Source organism: Vitis vinifera, chromosome 17 (genome assembly GCF_030704535.1).
Source record: "Vitis vinifera cultivar Pinot Noir 40024 chromosome 17, ASM3070453v1".
NCBI classification, from domain to species: Eukaryota; Viridiplantae; Streptophyta; class Magnoliopsida; order Vitales; family Vitaceae; genus Vitis; species Vitis vinifera.
This window is the reverse complement of record NC_081821.1, coordinates 8,575,259-8,597,170: the sequence shown is the minus strand read 5'-3', so window position 1 is coordinate 8,597,170 and position 21,912 is coordinate 8,575,259. Positions and strand designations below refer to the sequence as shown.

At 33.7% G+C, this 21,912-nt stretch overlaps 2 protein-coding genes across 5 annotated transcripts; both read right to left on the bottom strand.

Moving 5' to 3' along the window:
- Positions 1-706: 706 nt before the first annotated feature.
- On the bottom strand, positions 707-8,459 carry LOC100260312 (uncharacterized). Of its 2 annotated transcripts, XM_010664938.3 has the most exons (4): positions 8,344-8,453; positions 6,575-8,222; positions 2,875-3,320; positions 707-1,636 (listed from the first exon to the last, which is right to left on the bottom strand). In XM_010664938.3, the coding sequence occupies exons 2-4, from the start codon at positions 7,515-7,517 to the stop codon at positions 770-772; spliced, it is 2,256 nt and encodes a 751-aa protein (XP_010663240.1). In that variant the 5' UTR covers positions 7,518-8,222; positions 8,344-8,453; the 3' UTR covers positions 707-769. The 2 variants fall into 2 exon arrangements, with proteins under 2 accessions (XP_010663240.1, XP_010663239.1); XM_010664937.3 differs by having other exon boundaries at positions 6,575-8,459.
- Positions 8,460-11,857: 3,398 nt separating this feature from the next.
- LOC100251806 (phosphoserine phosphatase, chloroplastic) lies at positions 11,858-21,308 on the bottom strand. 3 transcript variants are annotated; one of them, XM_010664939.3, is made up of 8 exons: positions 20,965-21,308; positions 20,251-20,477; positions 19,810-19,942; positions 19,610-19,717; positions 13,651-13,744; positions 12,813-12,962; positions 12,687-12,740; positions 11,858-12,229 (listed from the first exon to the last, which is right to left on the bottom strand). In XM_010664939.3, exons 2-8 carry the CDS (start codon positions 20,468-20,470, stop codon positions 12,104-12,106), a joined length of 885 nt encoding a protein of 294 aa, XP_010663241.1. In that variant the 5' UTR covers positions 20,471-20,477; positions 20,965-21,308; the 3' UTR covers positions 11,858-12,103. The 3 variants fall into 3 exon arrangements, with proteins under 3 accessions (XP_010663241.1, XP_010663242.1, XP_019082032.1); XM_010664940.3 differs by having other exon boundaries at positions 20,855-20,976; XM_019226487.2 differs by lacking the exon at positions 20,965-21,308 and adding an exon at positions 20,616-20,708.
- Between the last annotated feature and the right edge of the window lie 604 nt (positions 21,309-21,912).

Below are 21,912 nucleotides of genomic sequence, written 5' to 3'. Positions count from 1 at the left end.
TGTTGAAAGCACAGGTATTCAATTTTGATAATTTACTCACCCTTCCGGGAAAAGAGCAGCCCCACAAAGGCTAACTACACACAGGTGTTTGCCACTTGCATTGGATCTGCTATTATGTCTTTTTTTTTTATGTGGGTTCACTCTTCTCTCAAGTCGTTGGTTCATGAGTTTTTAGAGTTTTTGCCCAATTGTTTCTATTTTAGAAGACTTCACTTAAAAAAAAGAAAGAAAAGAAAGAAGAAAAAGTGCTGATTATCATACCAGTCGGTCGTTCAGATTATTGACTTGTTTCCTAAACATTTCTAGCTGTTGCAGGTTTCCTCCGTGCTAAACAACTGTGCAGGGGCCTTTAAAAATATATTTTTTCGTTTTGGTTTCTTGTCAAGAAGTAAATTGATCCTGTAAGAGTGCATCCTTTGGTGAGCCTAAAAACGGTGGCTGGAATTTTCTTAATTCTTTCTTGGTGTAATATTTTACAAAGAATTTTTTATAATAATTTTTAAAGATATAAAGTAAGCATATAAATTTTATTTTGCCTTTATTTTAAAAATAAAAAACAGAACAGGCAATGGTCATACTCTGTAAGTCAACAACTTTACTCTATAGCCTCAAATGTTTACAGTTGGGTTGATTTGTGATGTATTAGAAAATGTTCAATTAGATTTGAGGTGGCGCAAGTACTTGATGGGAAAAAGGAAATGGCGGATTATGAAAAGTAATTCCTTTCTTTATACTCGTTTTCTGCAAAATTTTCTTCAGTACAATTCAATCAGTGTTCATTTTCATCCACTGAAAACAATGCCCTTTGGACGTTCAAAACTATGGGAGAACCTTGCCGGCTTTTCTCCACTATCTGCTGTATCAGTAGTTTCATCTCATCATCAGCCTCGTCATTATTTTCATCTCCACTCAGTTCCCTGTCCATCAAGATGTGCTCCTCCAATGTTCTCACCTCCTGGGGTATAAATGTTCTCCTTTGTCTCTCCTTATTGATTGTAGGGCGGTATCCCATGGAATCTCCCACCCTCCCATTCTGGCCCCATTCTGCAATTCCATCAACTTGATGTGAGCTCTCTTGATCCTCTTCCTCAGACTGGTTTACCTTCAGGAGATCTTCATGATCCCACAACACACTTCCATCAAATTGATGTAAGCCATCTTGATGGTTATTTCTATAAGCCGTAGATGGAAAATCCTCTGATTCTGACTGGGTTTCCTTCATGAAGTCCTCAACCTCATTATAGGCATCTTCTGGCAAATTTACAACTGATAGCTGGGCTATAGGGTTGCTCTCTTCTACAGGGAGTGCAATTGGAGTTCGTTGGGTAGAGGACCCAAGTATGCTGTCTGCGAACTCCTCATAACAAGTCAAGCGCTCTGACTCCATGAATTGCAATTTCCTATTGCTATTTTGAAGTTCTGTCTCAAGTTCTTTGACTCTTTCCTCTAGTCTTGATTGAATGACTTCATGTAAACGCAAGCTCAACTCACGCGGTGAGACTGCATAGTTTGCTGAGTGAGTTGTGGATGTGCTGCTCACATCCTGGTACGAATCATCTTGGCCACCAGTTTGCCTGCCAACCATCTCAACTTTTAGCTCACCCTGAGCAACATCTGCTACAATGTCTGGATCAAGCTGCACAGATTTCAAGATTGATTGAAACTGGTGAACAGATTGTTTCAAAGAGATCATCCACAGACACTTGCAAATTCAAGTTATAATGGCCTCAAAAGTTGGTGATTATATAGCATATCTTGCCAATTCTACTAGCTTGGTTACTAGAACCACAAGGCCTAAATCTTTGGACTAATTTATCACTGAAAAACCAGGCAATTCAGCAGTCTTTTATCATGTCTGACTGAAATTTGATTTACAAACACAACAACAGATAAACAGTTAATGGGATAGTTGCTAATAAGATCTCAGATGATTAGCATTAGTTCATGGGAAGCAGCATTTCCTTGTAGATGGAGGAATATCAATGGTTTCAGATTCTAGGGTTCTTATTAGCGATGAGGTTTCTGGGGGTTTTTTTTTTTTAAAAAAAGTTTGGTGTAATTAAATTTAACAATAGGAATTTAGGGGCTTAAGCATCATGGGGGTTTATTGCCCAAAGCCAAAAGAAAACACAGCTTTCCAAAGAGCTTGTAGGGATTTAGAGAGAGAAATACTCAATGCTTTCTTCTGAGTATTATCTAGGAATGATTTTAGGGAAAAAAAAATTTGCTTAACTATTGAATTGCGTGGGACAAAAACCTTAACTTATGAGATAAACTTTGGACTAGATAGATGGAACCAAGCTATGGTTGGTGCAGATCATCATTGCAAACTTAGATAAATTTTCCTTCGTGGGGTGAATTTTTATTTTCTTAGAATTTCTTTTGTATAGAGATTCTTGTAATGGAACTTCTTCTCAAGTTCTTTGTAGGAATGTAACTCCTTCTCCAGTGACAACTACGCCAACTTTCTTACATTTGAAATATCCTAAATAATGAATTACAGAACTGTAGTTCCCAAAAATATTTATATCCTAAATCACTGTTTTGGATTATAAAAAATAGAACAAAATAAAATAGTAAGTACTAAAACAAAGGGTTTTGACAGACAGTCACCTGTATCTTGGAATTAAAGAAGAATTTTAATTTACAAGAACGGAAAGGATAATTCTTAAGTTTTGGAAGTAGAAATGATAGTATTTGCTTTCTTGATCAAATAAACCCTCTTAGAACTCCGATTTTGAAATAAAAACAATGTAACAAAACTGAAAAGCGATCCAACATCAATTTAATTCATGGATTTTTGGGTAAACCCATGGAAGTGACTAGATAATCAAGTTGCATCAATAAAAATATTAAGTTAGAGGATATGCTTACCTCAACAAGATTGGATAATTTTCTCTCCAAACAAGATGAATTCATGCTTAGTTCCAACCGTTCAAGCTCAGCTTCAAGCTCTGCCTCAATTTTACTCATTAATTCTGAATTTTCCTCTGCCTTCTGATCACACGGTTCAGAGGAAAACCTATTGGATGGCCCATTGTGACATGCATGCTCATGTGCATCCTGTGATTCATAATCCTCATTAGCCTCACTACCAAATGCATGATCATGGGTATATTGTGATTCGTAATCCTCATTAGCTAGCTCCTTCACGGTTAATGAATCCTTCATCTCAAGTTCCTCCTGTAGATCCTGAACCAAGTTCTCAGTCCGCTGCAACAATTCTTTCATTTCATCTACTTCCCTTTTATTTGAAATTTGAGAAAATATCATGCCAATCGAAATCCCAAGACAGAAAAGAACCATTCCATCAGGTGATCCTGGAAAACCATTCATGCAATATATGAGTTCAGTTTTATCACAAGATCTCCAAGTATGATGACTAAAAACCTATTTCAGAGCCTGTACCTTCTACATTTGCAAATCAAGAAGGTACAACTTCAATTTATCACATGATAAAACTTTTGCTTATAAAGAAATAACATGGTGTTTGCAATTCAGAGTGATTTGTGGCAATAAGGGACCTGATCTGAGGCATATCGTCTTACACTAAAAGGTTTGGCAAGCAAAGGTAAACAAGGTGCGGCACACTTGGTGCCTTACATGCAAAGGATTATCTAGATGATAGGCCTCCCATTCATGGTGTCTCACCCTATCACAAGTGCCTTAGGCTTAGGGTATCCAAAAGCCCTTTCAATGACACAATCCTCCAGGCTAAGAGCTATACCATGTCAACAAAACACCAGCTTTACTGACTGTGTTTAGGGACTCATCTGCAAGGCCATAGAAAACCATTGTCATTAGACATCTAAGGCATTGGATGCACATCTTGATGTCCAGATCCAAAATGCATGCTGTCAAGGTTTAACTATACTGATGGCGTCATGTCTAGTATGCCTCTTAAACTTGCAAGGTTATTATTTAAGCAGTGCTTTAAAAGGCTATGAAGGCTTACCTCAGGGTGAGGCTATGCAAATTAACCTTGAGGCCATGGCCTCAATAGAGAGTAATCAAAGCTTAAGCTTCACCCGATTGAGGCTTATAACCTTGAGGTTATAGCCTCAAATATTCAAAGGTTTTAATGGGTTTAGGGCATTTATAGGCTTTTTGTATAGATTTGTTAAGAGGTTTAGACCACAATATTTATGGTTGTAATGACTTGTGTTTTTATAGGGTTTTGGTATAGATTAATAAGTTTTATCTTGCATCCAAGATTAAGGGTTAAACCTTTTAAAAAACTAAGGGCTTAGCTAACTATCAATTAACCCTTAAATGGGAATGAAAGGAAGAGATGGGGAAAAAGAAATAAAAGAACTGTTGGTCATTGTAGTGACTGAGGTTATATATAATCATTATCTTATTATTGATGGATAAAGGAAAAAAAGTCACTGTAATTAATGAATAAAGAAGAAACCTATCAAAAAAAAAAAAAAAAAAAGGATAACAAAGAAAAATGGGTTGACGTTAACATCGATGGAGAGGATAATAGAGCAATTAGATATAATTATGATTCATTAGAGGATCCTACTAGTGATAGTGATGGTAGTTTTGAAGATTATTTGATAAATACATGAGAGAGTTGGATTTTAGAAGAGACAAGAAAACAAAAAAATACTAAATTAGAAGCTATTGAAAATGGCACACAATTAATTTGATTACTATACATTGTATGGTTTTCTCATTATTTGATTTTTCATATGATTTTATTAGTGTTTTTCTGATTTTCATGATTATTATTATTAAAACAACTCTAGACCACCTATAGCCTTTTAAAACATTGTATTTAAATACTTATATGTGGTTAAAAGGCTTGACATGTAAGAGAACAAGCCATCTCTAGGCCCTTACCCATGACCACCTATAGCCTTTTAAAACATTGTATTTAAATACTTATATGTGGTTAAAAGGCTTGACATGTAAGAGAACAAGCCATCTCTAGGCCCTTACCCATGCTTTTGGGCATCCTAACAGTTAATACTTGATTCACGACAAAGTCCAAGGGTCCTAAAGTGCTCTAACCCAATGCCAACATTCTCAGTCATGATGTTGCAACCCTGACACCTTAACTAGCAATAACATGAGTCAAGGGCTTGGCAAAATATAATATAAAAAAAACATTCTGTTTTCTTCTTCATTGCTCCCACAACCATAGAAAGTTTGTCAAGTAAAAGATGTGGGGAAATGGAAACAAATGAAAGTGGTGAAACTACTTGCTAATTGAATCATTAGGATGTTCTGAATTATTAGTAAAGAATGATAAAATACATTTCTTTTTATGAGTGCTTTAGTTAGGTTGGCAATTCTGGGTCAAAAGCTCCTAAGTGCACTCCTAACTGGGGTCTTCCAAATTGTCCTTTGGACTACTTGCCTAATGAAGAACTTCAAGATGTTGAAAGTGCTTAGAGGCTAAGGCATGTGACTGAGGTTGTAGATGGATGAAATGGAATCAACCAGGTTTTTGAAATGAATGAAAATCTTTTAAAGAAGCTTTGGGAGTTTTAGGCAACAATTTTTTTTGGTTAAGTATTTTTGTTCCCTATTTCAAGATCGATCCACATTTATGTAAGATCGATCCATCTACTATTGGATCTTTTTTGGGCCATTAGACCAAGGGTTCTCTTTCATATTTAACCAAAAAGTTTCTATTTTAGGGCTAGTAACACCAACAGTTGTTTTCCCACTCCCTTTGAGCTTTCTCACTTCAATCCAAATTAGGAGTGTTTGGTTCCTGAGAAAATCCTCCTCACCTTGATTTTCAATCGTTTTTTAATTAGATTTTCTGAAAAATGGGCTGATTCATTTCTTCCATTCATCTCTTGTGTTCTTGCTGATTTGGGTTTGAGTGAAAACTCATTTTCTTCTTATGCGAATTCAAGAAGAGGCTGAGATCATGCTTAGTGTTGACTCCAAGTGTGCTCTGAAAGAAAAAATGTGTGAAGTTGAAGTTGGAAGGTGCTAGTCAAGTAGTTTGGGAAGGATAAGTACACTTAAGTTGGGTAAAACCTTGTAGTCAGTTGGTTTTTCTTTGTAGTAGATGCTCATAATAGCTTGTAGGCTTGTAGTTTTTTTATCTCTTTGGAGATTTTCCATGTCAAATCTTGGTGTCATTGTCTTATTCTCTCTATCTCTTCATTAGTTAATTTTCTTTGTGTTTATCTTGATTAAGAAAATTACATTGTTTTAATAAGTAGATTAGCAGAGAATCTGAACTAAAATTTGATTATGTGATCCTTGAAATAGCATAATAATTTTTAGCTTAATTTTTGTTTGAAATAAAGGGTATTTGGATTTGTGTTTAAAGCAGTTACAAGTTGATGAAAATTCTTATTGGGGAGTGTTGTTACACTTGCATGTGAATTGCATTGATATACTTGTTGGGAGAGTGTTGTTGCATTTCTTGCATGTGTTTTGGTTTTTTTGTTGAAAAGAATTGAAAGAGAAAATTTAAATAGTGAAAAATACTAAGAAGGGAGAATCATCCTCTTAGGTGTAATCCATAGTTGAGATTCATCCATAATTTCTTTTCCATAAAAATAAAATTATGCATAGATGGAGAAGAAAATAAGAATAGTACCTCCTTGTGAATGGAAATGTTTTCTGTTGATCATTTTACTGGAACTGCCAAATCTTTGCCTCTGCCCCCTTCCTGTCTTAAGTTTCATTTTCCTTGGCTGCTCCATAGACCTTAACTTTGGAAGTGAAGGAACACCAATGGCAGTCTCCTTACCTTCTAAATAGGCCTCCTTGTGTAGATTGTCATCCCCAGTTCCAATCCACATGCTGGGAGAATCACCACTTGCCTTGTTTATAATTCTGCTTCCGTCGGATGTAAATAATGGCCTCACAGTTGGTGCGGGTGGTGATTGCAAGGAACTAAGCACATATTCTTCCATTTCAGCATGCTCATTATATAACTGAGCCATAAGGCAACTTTCCAGAGAACTTATAGGCCTAGCAAAACGTGCATGCAACCGCTTAGTTCTAAGAGCTCTTCCTTTCCTCAATAAACCAAGAAAAGGACCCACATTCACAGTTGAAGGTTCATGTACAGAATCACCAGAACTATCAATATCACCAGTCATCCTAATTCCATCCTCATTCTCTTGAAGGTTGTCATTTCTCGAAAATCCATTAGCCAAACTTGAAATAAAAAGTACATTGCAATCCTTGTGATTCCCCAAACTTACAAGGTTTTCACCATCAGCCCCACAAGCAGAGGCCACTTCTGCTGCTGGAGTACCATCTAACTGGGTCATTTCTGAAACTTCCCCTTTGGAGATATTTTCTTTTTCTATAGAAATGTCTTCATCTAGTTTTTTTCTCCAAGCCAAACTGCGCAAGGGACAGCTCTTCTTGTCAGGAAGCCACCACGTGGATGCTGGATTGGGTTTCTCAAAATCAGAAGTCCCACAAAATGACTCTGAAGAATTTTCCCTGTGCCTTAAAATTTTTTGCCACTGCTTAGATAAATATACTGCAGAGGCAGCTGCTACAACAATCCATATATCCATTTTCATGCTCCCCACCACAAGAAAAACAGCATCCAAATCCCAAAACTAAAAGTTTCCCTTTTGTTTCATTTCCCACCACCGAAGTACCCAAAATGATAATTTTCATTAAATTGAAAACAAAAACAATGCTTGAATCCAAGAACTGAAAACCCACTAAGACTCAAGGAATCCGAAAATGAGAAATAATGTCCAAACCTGATAACCAAAGCCTCACCAATTCTCTAAGCAACAGCCAATTTCAGGAAAATGGAAAACCCTCAGACTCAGAAAAAACAATGAACCAACACCACTCCGATAGAGCAACAAATAAAAATCTAAAAGAATCCAACACTAGAACCATCAATTGAAAGAAACTTAAGGATCAATTCTCCCAGAGACCTTCCTTAATCTGTAAACTTCAACAAGCGAACTCAATACCAGAAGCAGCGACATTTTAACACATACATTTGCGAACAGACGTCAGAAATCTGAACGGCATCCCATTGCGAGGCGCGTCAGTATTCAAAAACCCACCAACGTAAAGAACCTATTTCACTAAAAACTCTGTCGTACATGAACCAGCAACTCCATTAGCGAACGGATCAATCTCTGCTTGCAGAACCCATAAACGAGAACTACCCTTTTCACCCAAAACTCCCTCGTATGAGAACCACTAGCCCCATTCGTCGACCGCGCACGAAAAATCAAGCCCTACCCAATTAAAAGCAACCACTGCACTACAAAACCCATGAATGAGAAAAGCCCCGTTTCACCAAGGCTCACCACCGTAGTCCCGGTTGAAGAACAAAAAGGAGGAGAAAAAATTTTTTTTTTTTCAGGATCAATGAAGTACCTCTTGGAGAAATTTTCCCAAAAGATGTCGCAGAGCTGGTTGGAACCCTTGTAAGAACCACACCCATTTGCTCTGTTTTTACTTTTTACATAGACCTTCAAATATCGTACAACTCGAACGAGGCGGCTCTTACAAAAGAAGAAATAAACTAAATTCATTAAATAATCCATTTTTAGAATTATATATATATACACGTATTTATTTATTTATTCTTATTTATTTTTAATCAATTTTTTGAATAAAACCAATATAATTGATTTTATATGTAATAAAAACCGAACTAATTAAATTTGAAAGTAAAAATTAGAACTAAACCAAACTTTGTGATATTGATTAGATTTGATTGGTTTACACTTAACTTAAGAACATTTTTATAGTGTTAAACATATAGATTTTTGTTTGTTTTAAACTCAAATCTCATTAATTTGAGTTTATATTAGACCTTAAGTCTAACCTGATTTTAAAATTAATCGAAACCAACTTTAATTTAATGTTAAAAATATATTAAATGTATTTAAAATTAATTTGACCAAAATATAAAAACAATAAATTATTTTAATTAAATTTAATATAAAATTATTTTATCAAATATCAAATAATTATATATAAGTTTTAGAATATCGGTTTGATTTAATCTTTATCTATAAGGAGACAAGAAAATCGACTTTTTTATTTTTTAAAATGGAACAAAATGGAACCAATATGATCGATTTTAGTTACTGCTATATAGGCCCATAGATAAAATGAGTGGAACAAATATTAATTTATTTTCATTAAAATGTTTTAAACCTCTTTTAACAAAATGAGTTGTGATATTAATTGCTGAACAATTTTCTTTTGGGTGGTGAGAGGTGGAAAAATTGTGTGATTTAAGTATAAAACATTTTTTAGAATATAATGTTATTGAGAAGGAAAAATTCAAATAAGTACACAAAAATTTAGTTTTTAATCAATATTAATGTGAACAGTTGTACTAATTTATAGAGGAAGGTCTCAATTCAACTTTCTTAGGGCTCTTTAATGATGATGTTTTATCTCTTGTGTAGGAGGCACATGGGGTTGAAAAGACCTTTTTGTTTTCTCTCTGTAAAACCCTAGACATAATCGCCATTGACAACAAGAGCAAACAATGTTTGGTGGCCAAGAATTTGAAGCCTACACTTTTTCTCTTCCTTCAATTACTTTTATGTGCAAGTGTGAAAGGGGTATAAGTAATTCAACAACCAATCTTCTTACCTTAATCCTTTGTGCACATGGCGTTCAATCACAAAAACTTCAACCTGTTTTTCTAGGGTTGGTACAATCTTGAAATTCTTCTCATTGTGTGTAGAATTAGGGTTTAAGTTCAAGAAAAGGGTAAGCTTTTGCTTGAAGCAAGTGAGTTCATCATGATGCAAGAAAAATGACAAGAAAATGGAGACTCATTTTTCTTGGTGAATATGTGAAGTTGTTGGATATTCATATAAAGTTGCTTTCCATGTAACTCATTGAAAATGACATTTATATTATTATATTAAGGGATTCTCCCTTTTTCTTTTGTGCAATATTTTGGGTTTTGATTTTGTGCATTATCATTATTATATATCCTTTGTGCATGTGGTTGTTGGATTCAAGCAAAGTGAACAAAATGAGGGGACCCATCAAGCAATGCTAACTTGGCAATGGGAATTCATATTGATATGGGCAAGTGGGACAATAGTAAGAGGCTAATTACCTTGATCCTGTGCATCATGTGCCAAAAACAAAATTTTCCCCAAATCCTCATCTCTTTTACTTTTGCTTTCATTCTATTGTTTGTTTGGATTATGCACCAAAACACACCACCAAGTTTTTCTTAAAAACTTCATTTAGAGCTCGTTTGATAGTAATTTTAAAAAATATTTTTAATATTTCTATTACTTTAAAAATGTTATCATTTAAGTATTGAAAATATTAAATACGCTTTTTAAAATCACGTCTAAACGCATTTTTAGTATTCTGATGTGAAGAACAAAAAAGCTCGTATTTATAGAAATTGATTTTAATAAGACTTCTAAGGAGTTATGAGGATTGTTTCTATAAGCTATTATCAAGTTATTAATGACCCAACAAAACCCAATTAAAAATCAAGAAATAACCCCTCATATGCGAAATGCTATAAGAGCTCTAAAAGTTCAAACATTTCCATCATGTTGAGTATGATGGTATGTGTGATAACATCTATCATACCAAAAACATTAATGAATCCAATTATTGCAATTGTTCTTGGATATCTCTTTTAGCTTTTAGGATGTATTTCTTAAGTCATAATCCCTCCTACCATCTTTAATAAAGGGCTAGAATTATGAACTTATAATATATAGTATGATGATTGAATCGATTTCATGATTAAAAGTTTATTTCATATCAAACCAAGTAAGAATACAATTATGTGCATTTTTGTTGTGAGAAAAGTTCATTCAAACTTATCCAAATAGATTATGTATCGAAAAATGAATTCGTATATCGTTACATTCCATTTAGGATTTAGGAATAGATGTAGTATCACCTACTTTTTACAAATTTCTTATTTAAAGTATGAAAAGATGTAAATTTATCTAAGATGTGAATAAAAATTAATTTAAATATAATTCACAATAATATTTTTATATAAAAATTTAATTTTTTACCTCTCTTATAATGAAAAAATAAAATAAAACTACACTTCAAAAAACAAAATAATGCATGCTAAGTTATCTTTTTAATACTTATGGCCTTTTTAGTAATTGTTTTCAAAAACAATTTTGAAAACTACTTTTTGAAAATTGTTATCTAATTTTAGTAGAATAAAAGTTCATTTAGAAAACTAAAATGTTTTTAATCTATTTTTTATACTTTTAAATATGTTTTAAAAATAATTTTTGTATCTAGTGTTTTATTTTTAATTATTTTTCATGTTTGTATAATTATTTCTTAAAACAATTCTTAAAAAATAAGTAAAACACAATAGAAAACAACTAAAATATGTTTTCTAAAAATACCAAATTATCTATTAAGAACAAAAAATTGTTTTAAAAACAATTCCCAAACAAACCCATAAATATCTTTCAAGTCTATTCAAACTATAAATAAATAAATAAAAATAGAGTATCAAAAAGACCAATTTACCTTTCTCTTCTTGCAAATTGAACTAAGAGAGAAAATGGTAAATGAGTATTGAAAGTAAGGTGATTATTGTTTTTTAAGTTAACAACGAATGCAATTTGTTTTCAAACTTCGAATTATTTGAATAGAAATTTTTATTGAAAACTAAAAATAATTTTTTTAAATAATCAAAATACAATCAAACATGTCGCTTACCATATTAATATTTAATACTTAACAAAAATAAAATAATAAAAAAATAAGCAATTTAATACTTAAAACTATGAAATTATATTTAAGTTAAATTAAATTAAATTCTATTTAAATTTAAGTTTAAAAAAAAAAAAAAACCAAACAAACAAACATCACCTAAGAAATTTACAGAAAAAACAATATTAGAAGGAGAACTTCATTTTCAGGAACAAAAGATATTAATATATGATCATCTTTACATCACAGGAACAACACCTAAGAACCATTTTCTTTCAATGACATTAGTTCTTCCTTCTTCTTTACATTCAGTTATGGTAAAGGAAAATTGATACCTCTGGGAAGAATGCAACTATAAGATGCAGGTGCCCCCAGGCAGCACCACAGAATAATAATGAAACAAAACAAAGCCAAATGAAATACCTTGAAAAAGGTCGAGTGTTTCGAGTTATTCCAAGGTATTTATCAGGTCTTTAAAATTGAAAACTAGCCAATCAGATTTTGATGCAACGGCCTCGCGAAGTTGAACTCCCGCATAGCAAATGAATAAGTCAGCACCTCCTGGTTTACGAGCCTGCATAGAATCGAAGGAATAGAACAAAAAGATGAAAAGAATCAGATCAAATAGGAACTTAATGTTCCAATACAGGGGCTTACTTACAACAAGATTGCCTCGTCTTCAGTATATGATACTAGACATTTAGATGAATTTGACCAACATTTATACATCAAATAGTCGTGATTTGCAGGGTTTGTCTACAGGGTTACCAAGTCCTAATATGAGCACAACAGAAAGTTTCATTGAATTTTCCCTTTCTTTTTTCCAGAGAAAACGCGACATCATAAAGAAATATAATGAAAAGAAGATCTCTTCATAAAGAAGAAACCTGAAGCAGTTCCAGAGGAAAGGACAATAACCACAAAATCGAGAAAGAAACAAAGGTGGGGTAGCACCCCCAAGAAAATATCTTCAAATCAAACCACCACATGTGCCAAACAACTAAGCTCACAGATCAGCTTTGGTTGCTTACCTCAAGATCAGTTGCACCATCTCCAATCATGACTAATCTCTTGTATCCATGAACCTGGAAAATCATCGTACTCAGCTTTGTAAGAAAATTCTCATCATTCATGAAACCAAGAACTAAAAGACTGACCTTCCTTATCTGCATAACTGCTGTGGCTTTCCCTCCACTCCTTGAAGTAGGTTCATTAGCGTCAAACCCCAAAAACTCCCCAGAGCTTCCAAACAGCAGTTGATTTGCAAAGATGTTTTCAGGTGGAATCTCCAGGATTGATGCAACAGGCTTCAAAGGAAGTTGCTCTCATTAATATTTCCAAGATAAAATTGACATGCACACACATGCACACGCACACACACAGGACACTTATGCCATTCATGGGCTCCAATAGATACAGAACATCTTCTGGGTCCCATGATAATAATATGCAATACAAAGAAAGGAAATTGCTTATCTTCTGGCATTTGAAGAGTTGAGGCATCTAGAATCTAAGCATTATATAACAGAACCACTAGATCATCAAGCTGTAGAATTGAACTTCATGTACGTGTGTCACGAAAAAAATCAACAGTCAAGTCAAATTTTAGGATTGCTAGCAGAAATTCAACTTAACAAGCTTGACTACGATTGACATGATATAAAGTGAAGCAGTATCCCATCAGCACACAATTTCAACCTCCTTCCCAGGGGCACTATTTTCAGTTTTAAACCTCTTCCTAAACAACAATTTAAGAATATGGCTTAAGCACAATATCTTCAGATGACACCTTTGACTGGATGTTTTTTGACCCTTCATTAGATAATAGCATTATAAGCTTCAGTTTTGCATGATGCATCTTCTCCAAATAACACTAAGTTATTGAAAGCTACTCCCTCCCAATTAAAGAAAAAGATTAACATCTGATGCATGCTTTCAAGAAACAAACAAACAAAGAAAAAACCAGGGCACTCATTCCATAGTTCAGCAGTGTACATTAATCATTTGACGAAAGCCTCCCGAGATCAGATAAACGTTGGTATTCCTAGCCTTCAGCTTCTTGACCAACACATCTATTCCAGGAGAAATTCTACACAAGCAGAATGGTGAATGTCCAAGAAATTAGACTCAATTAAGTATGGGAAACCAGACGGTATCAAATTACATGAAAAAAAAAAGCAAATATAGAAATAAAAAAACAAATTGCAGCAATGTAAAATATAGTACACTCAGCATGTTTAAATTGGCCAGAATAACAGGATAAATTGGTGGAGTTTTATTGTTTTATTGTAAGAGGCCATAACAAGTAAATTCATCATCTCTCTACACTTACAAATATCTCCAATGCATTATTTATATGCTCATTATAAGATAGTGAAACTAATATTAAAACTTATTAGGGCTCAAAATAACATAATAGGGTCAATCATTTTTATGAGGCATTTTAGCAAACCATAGAATAAAGCACCATTTAACTGTGTTACTCATCAAGCTTTGGCCTTGCACCATCATCATCTCACCATGCTTTGCGGGCATTTTTGAACAATGGAATCCAAGAAAAAAGTTAAGTGCTAAAAAAAGAAACTTCATAATCTTTCTGATTATTATGTCTTTGTCTCAGTAAACAGATCAAATCTTGAATCCAATGCATATTTAGAGCCATGCCAGGCTTTTGTAGTTATGAATTAGCCCTATCTTTGAACCTTAGAATTCACCATTAGATTGTCATGAACTTAGGCTTTTTCTAAGCTCATGTGCAGCATTTAAACAACTCAAGACACTTGACATTGCTATGTTAGCCTTCCCTTCGTACTTAGCTAGTTAGGCTAAGTTGGGCACATGATTTGGAAGCTAGGATAAGAACTGAAGGCAACACTTTAAGGAAGCTTGTATTGCACAAGGATCCTAACAATGCTTGGAAGCTCTCACTTGCTTGGTGCCTTTGCCAAATGAGGCCCCACCTATTTATAGGCATCTTAGGAACTCTCTGAAACATTGGATGGTTCCTTACCAATCAGGAATTCTCTAGAAGCTCCTAGACAAAGGCTATGTACAAGTATTTATAAGAGACCTCTGGAACTCTCTAGATAGCTCCATACTCTTCCATTGTCTTCCGCCTTAGTGGTAGAGATGTGTGGACATTTCTAGGCTTCTCTAGAACCTTTCTCACTCTTCCACTAGTGTAGATGACTCCAAAAAGGTTCCAAAAGCTTCTTGCTCCCTATATAAGCTCTAGGGAGGGTCATTTGGAGCAGGTTGTGACATGATGGTCATACTCATGGGATCTTCTCTAGTGTGTATAAAAATACTAGGAAGCATATGATAACACATCTTGCTTTATGTTGCCAAGTCTCTTTATTAGTAGGGGTCAGACCCTGACTCGCATTATACACTAAAAGGACCATTACTTTTGGCACTATATCCTTCTAACTTTAACTACAATTATAGGGGCAACTACTCTTTAGGCATAGGCATTAGCAACTCCATCCTTAGGTAAAGGTTCTCTTTATGAATAGACAAATACATCCTACGGTAATAGGAAAAGGTAGACCAAGTGTCAGCTCCCTAACACAACCTCAAGATTCAATAGCCACGGTCAGACATTGAATGGTAGTTATAAATGCCATGATATATGTGCTCCAAACAGTCGAAATAATTACCCAGTACGATTTTCAACCTAATTCAGACAAAATTATAAACATGAGAGTTGGATGGCAATAAGAAACTTTACTGGATCCAGATTGTCTAACAAGCATAAAAATTAAATTATGCTATGCATCGAGATTCTGAAATAGCTAAGAACTTGATTAACAGTTATTATGGCTGTTAGTGAAAGCCCATGGTATTGGTATTGGTACTTTCATGGAAATAATGGCCACATAATCTTCCATAATATGACTTACCAATCAAATTGAAACAAGGTGCTGAAATGAAAAAAATAATTTGGCAGGCATCATATAGTCCAACAGTCTAAGCACCACAGTATGCTAAACACAAAACGCTAGAAGCAGTCAGGGAAACTTTTAAACAAAAGAAAATTAGGGCATGGCCTATTATTCTGAGTAATCCATGACTTCCGAGAAAGACTAGATTTGAACATTTTTTTTATACGAAAAAAGTAATATATTAACTAGCACCTAAAAGAGACAGCAACCAAACTACTCTGGAAATATACAAGGCTCACCAAAAAACAAAATGAAAGATAAAAACATCCTCTCCACCAACTTTAGGTTAAGGCCAATAGGAAAGAATTCTAAAAAGGAAGGTTTCCACTACCCAAGGAATTATCCAACCATATAAATGGAGTTCAGGAATAAAATTTTCAATTGTAACTCTAAAACTCTTCTGACCTTCAAATAGTTCTTGATTCCAGTTTCTCCATTAACACCAAAATAACCACAGCTGAGCTATTCTCCATACTTTTTCCTACATATAAGCCTTCCATACCAACTACTAAAATATCCTTTACCACCAAAAGCAACATCCAAGAAGCCCCAAAAGTGGAGAACAACAACAACCATATACCATGGACCACCCTACAATGGATGAATAAGTGACTAGTTGATCCCTTTTCCCATTTGCACATACAACACCAGGGAACTAAAATTCTTTGATAAGCAAAATAAAAAATTTTATAGACAATGCAGAAGAAACAACACACCAAGGTACAAAGGTATATACAAAGGGCTCCAAAAGGCTAGGTTAAAAAGAGAGAGCACGAAAAATGACTCCCTCCCTTAGCAAGAATCCCAACAGTTAACAAGTCAATTAAAAACATTAAATCTTCTTCTATATACAACCTAACCCACATTAAAAGGTTACTAAGAAATGTGTATTTTAGAGTTTGATTAGCTTGCTCCTCATTTTTAAACCATGTTCAATTCCTTTCCTTCCGCATCATCCCAAAAATGCACAAAGGAGTGACTCTTCAAAACTTCTTATACTTTCTTCCTACAAAAGAATCATGTCAGCCTAAAAGAGGCTCCTTGACTGTGGAAGGTAGCACCTAATCTATGTTGAACAAAGACAAGAGAAACTACCATAAAACCATTATTTTACACAATGAAGGAAAATGTGATTAATTGATTCCTCTTCTCCTTTTAAGAGAAAGTATCTATTTGCCAACATTCACTATTTCTTCTAAAGTTGATCTAAAGTCATACCTTTCCCTTATTGATATCCCAAGCAAAAAAGTCCATTCTAGAAGAAAATCCATGACTTTCCAAATTATGCCCATGAGGAAAGATACCGTTCTCCCAAACTCCAAGATAAAATAAAATGGCTTGATGGAAAATATTTCATTCCTTGAATCAATCCAAGCCACCCTATCCTCTTCTTCCCTATTCATTGACTTTTTCTTGCAATTTTGAAAAAAATGTCTCTACATTATCTAACTCCAAATCGTTCAAATGTTAGGAGAAACAAGGATTCCAATGACCTCCCACACCTAACCAAGGATGAAAATATCGATAATTAGGGATATATTGGTACTTCAATTTTACGAATATATTGGGGATATATCGGCGTATATTTTGGAAAAAAAATATCAGTAAGCCTAAAATTGATCAAAACTTATGAAAATGTAAGAAAAACCTTATAGAAATGTAATTAGAAGTATAATAGACATTTTAAAGTTGTTTTGTTCATGAATTTGATATATGTATGATATAATTTATCATATTTGATAATAATATCATATGCGTCGATAAAAAATATGGATTTTATTAGTGTACATTTATTATTAAATTACATCAAATATTATTCCACAACAATATTGTGACATTTAATTATAATATGTCTAATTTTAAAAAGATATTTAATATTAAAATTATGATCCATTTAATTCAATTGTATTAAATGATATAAAATAAATTATGATATATGTATATTTTTTTAATATTTAATTAATATATTAATGATATTAAAAATACTATGAAAAAAATTATCATGATAATTTTTATATTTTTGGTAATCAATTAAATGAAATTTTTTCATTTTATTATAAAATAATTATAATTAATTTGTTCTTTAAAATATTCATTTTCTATTTTGTTTATATGATTACTTTTAAATATATATATTTGGTGCATCATATTTAACAAAGGGCGAAGTTGCCCCAGTGGTTGGCCTAGATGCAATATGAGCCTTTTGTTTGGTGTTCGAGTCCCCCTATCAACAGAAAGCTTAAAATTTTTGGAGCTTTGACCAAGTTTAACTGCCATGTTGACCACATTTGACAGCCCTGAAATTTCGCCAATTCTTGGTGATTTTTCCCAAAATTTCCTCTAGTCAATATTTCTTCACCCAATATCGTTTACACAATATATAGCAAAATTTTCATCCATGCACCTAACTAGTTCCATAATCCAACACCTAGGCCTCCTTTGTCAAGGCTATCACATGCAATAAGGGAAAGAAAAAAAAAAAAAGGCCTATTCCCACCCCACCTATCCTTTCAAACCTCACCTCTCTTCTCATTATCCACTACAAAGGAGGCTCTACCATTGAAAAAGTTCAATCCCTTCTTAATAGCTTTCCATAAACCAACCTCATATCCAACTCTTACTTCACAAGAACACCAACCCACTTCTTCCTCCCCATACTTCCTATCTACAACTTGTTCCATAGTGCTTCTTCTTCACATATGCATATCCAACTTTACTTTCTAAGGAGAGCCTTATTAAGCAAAGAAAGGCGTCTAATGCCTAAACCCCTTAACTCTTATCCATGTAGAAAATTGAACACTTCACTAAATGCAACTTTTTCTCTAAGTCTGCCTCCTTAGAGGAAGTCTCCTCAAATCTTCTTAAACCTCAATCTGATCATCCTAGGAATACTAAACAAGGACATGAAAAAGATAGACAATTTGGATAAGATTGTTTTAATCAAAGTAAACCTTCCTCCTTTTCGAAACATATTATCTTTTCCATGTGGTCGACATTTACTATAACCTTCTTCCAACCCATCCCAAAGTAGCATAAACTTAAAGGAAGATCAAAGCTCCCTAACCTTACAATTTAGCACAAGAGACAACTCATCCACATTAGCAACCACACCCACCCCCCACCCCCTTGAAAGGGTATCCCCCTTTCTCAAATCACTATAGCTTTGGAAGAAGCCCAAATGGGTGCCATTAATTAACACAAAAAAAATCTACCGTAGATATGCACCATTTAATCCATCCAATCAATTTTTGGCTAAACTCCATCTTTTCAAGATGTAGTAATTAAAAACCCAATTAACACAAAGTGCAAACAAGGAACTAAAATTCTTCCTCTTCTTATAAGTTGATTGAGGGGGAAAAAAAATTGATTGTCGAATTTGTTTTCTAAGCAAAAGAACCAATCTCTAAAGGAGTCAAAGACCTTTATACCATCTTCAAGGATTTGAACTTAAGCACTAAAATAAGATTTGATAGACAAGCAAATATCCTCCAATAGCTTCCAAAGTAATTTATCCTTTGTACCATTATGGCCACCACAAGTTGAAAAGCCAAAAATGAATTCACAATTTCCAACTCCAAGTTATGAAATCATCAAATCAACCAAGGAGGCCAATGTCCACTAACTACTTATATAGACTAATAATCAGCCACCACAGCCTCTTGATTTGCTGTTATCTTAAACAAATTTGAAAATCCATCTCATGAAAGGATCTTCCCATAAGCTGTTGCTCACTGAAATCCTAGTAAAAGTGTGAAAGATAGGCCATCCTCCTTGGATTGATTCTCAAAGCCTGAAGCCAATAGTCCCTCTCCTTATTCTTGAATTCTAACCTTAGTACTCTTTGCTAAACTTCCTCACAATGAGCTTTACTTTTTCTCTTTTGATTAATATTTTTAAACTAGGTTCCATAACATAAGATTCAATTTTTCATTGTTCATCCACTGCCAAATAACTATAAGTGAAAATAAAGGCCCAAAAACAGTCTAGAGAATCAGAGAGAGTCCTCCTACCTTGGGGGCCTCTTTTCAAGGAAGTCCTGGACTTGGGATAAGGAAGGCTTAAAGAGAGACAGTCTGGCAGCCAAGGCCTCCTCAAAAGGAACAGAGCCACCCATCGCTCTAGCAAAAGCAGACATAGAAGAATCAGACATGTACCTTCTAGAGTGTCTAGCAATTAAACTTTTTCCAAACAAACAGCAAGGGAATCCAACCTTGCAGTCCATTCTGCAACAGCCTTTCCAGCCCCACAAAATTCTGCAAGTTCATCAATGCCCTCATCCACGCACACTGTGCTATCCACATCGAAGCAGACAGCATCGGCATCTTGCCAAAGTTCAAGAATCTCTAGAAATTGAAATGAGCAATCATCAACAGCAGCACTATGATCTCAAATTTCAAGAATGCCAATTTAGAGTTCAGTATTTAAAAACTCATTTTGTAAACTTAACATTTGCACAAGATAGCTTGGTTCATTGTCTTCAAACATCAAAAACAAATCCATTTTCCTTCGATTAACTGAACAGAGCACTATGTGCAAAGGAATTTTAAAAAATAAAAATAAATAAATAATTTAAACTTCTGAATCAAAATGATATTTCAATTATTGAAATAGAATAAAATTAACGAAAATTCCTTGAATCCTTGAATATAACCTTTGGATGGTAAAGTGTTGTCAAAGCGAGTAGAAGCTTCTAACGGTTGAACAGAAGCAACTACTGAGTTGAACGATTTGGGATGTTTCATCATCCCAAATGAATTTCTATAAAACTTTTTATGTAGCTGCAATGTGGGAAATGCAGGAAGAGAAGGAGAATGATGTCGTCCACAATGAAGATGAATGGGATTTGTTCGCACTCTCATCAATCCTTCCATTACTTATCTGTTTTCAACAGATTGAAAAACAATAATCAGAAGAAAGAAAATGCAGTGTAATGTAATCATTTCGCCAAAACAACAAGGGCACTAAACACGATAAACCAGTGACAACCATTCATATGATTCATGAAAGGAAAATTACTGATTGAATCAACAAAGACACAAGAAACCATTTGCCAAACCCAGGAGCCAACGCAATAAATTTAAAACAGGATAACAAGAATTTTCAAAGGAAGCGAAACACATAAGAGCTTAGAAGAAAAGATATAGGAGTTGCAGATCTACAACCGAATTCACAAGGACAAAAAGAGACACGTAGCCACTTTTGGTAGCTGAGAAAATGACGAAAAAGAAAAGAAAATTTCGGATCTTAAGATTTACCTTGGATGGGTTGTAGTATAAGGTTCAGGGAAGCAGATACATTTGAGAATTGGTTTGCGTTTCAGACATTTTCTCGAGAAACAAACAGAGGGACAAAGATTAATACTTACGGTTTACGCTGCGTTTGAATGTTGTCTGGAATCTGGACCTTCTGTGTCTTTCTATTGATTGGATCTGTGCTTGCCTTGCTCGCATGAATCCTTATAAATTTATCAACATCGTATGGGAGCGCCAAACATGGTCTTGAGACATGTTTGGTCCTGTTTTTTAAAAAGTTACGAATGTTTTTAAAAAAATTATATACTTCTCAAAATCGATTATTTTAATATAAATCTTTAAATTACATTTATATTAAAATCCTATTTTTTTTTAAAAAAAAATAATAATAATTTTATCTAAAATAAAATAAAAATAAATAATAAAGTCAAAATTAAAGTTCGTTAGATAATCTAAGAAGCGATTTTCATCATTTCATTCGAGTATTTGAAAGTACTCTAAGACGTATATTATTTATATATCATTTTTTTTTGTATGTTTTTATAAAGTATAAACTTATTTTCTATGAAAGATAGTTATATTTTCTAAAACGTTGTTTTTTTTTTTTAAAAGAATATTATTAGAAAAAAAAAGGGAAACACGTAGGTTGAAGATGTGTGATTCATCCCACCAGCCCTACCCACTATACCAAGTACCAACCACATTAATTTTAACAAGCACAAGATTCAAGCTTGCGTGGGGCATAGTTAGAAACCCGTTGCTTTCCAATTTTTTATTACGCTTTCTAATTTATTTATTTTTAAAAACATTTTCATATAATTAAAAAGACTTCACTATTTTCCCTTACTGTTGGTGACTGTTATTTAACTTATTTCTGAAAATATTCTTGAGAGTTGAGAGAATCCAAACAATGCTTTTTCAACTTTTTAAAAACTGATTTTTTTTTGGCTAAAATAGTTTTATATTAAAAATATCTTCTAAAATCACCATCTGAATATAATATTTTTATTTTTTTATTTAAAAAATTTTAAAAAATATATATATACATATATCTTCACTTC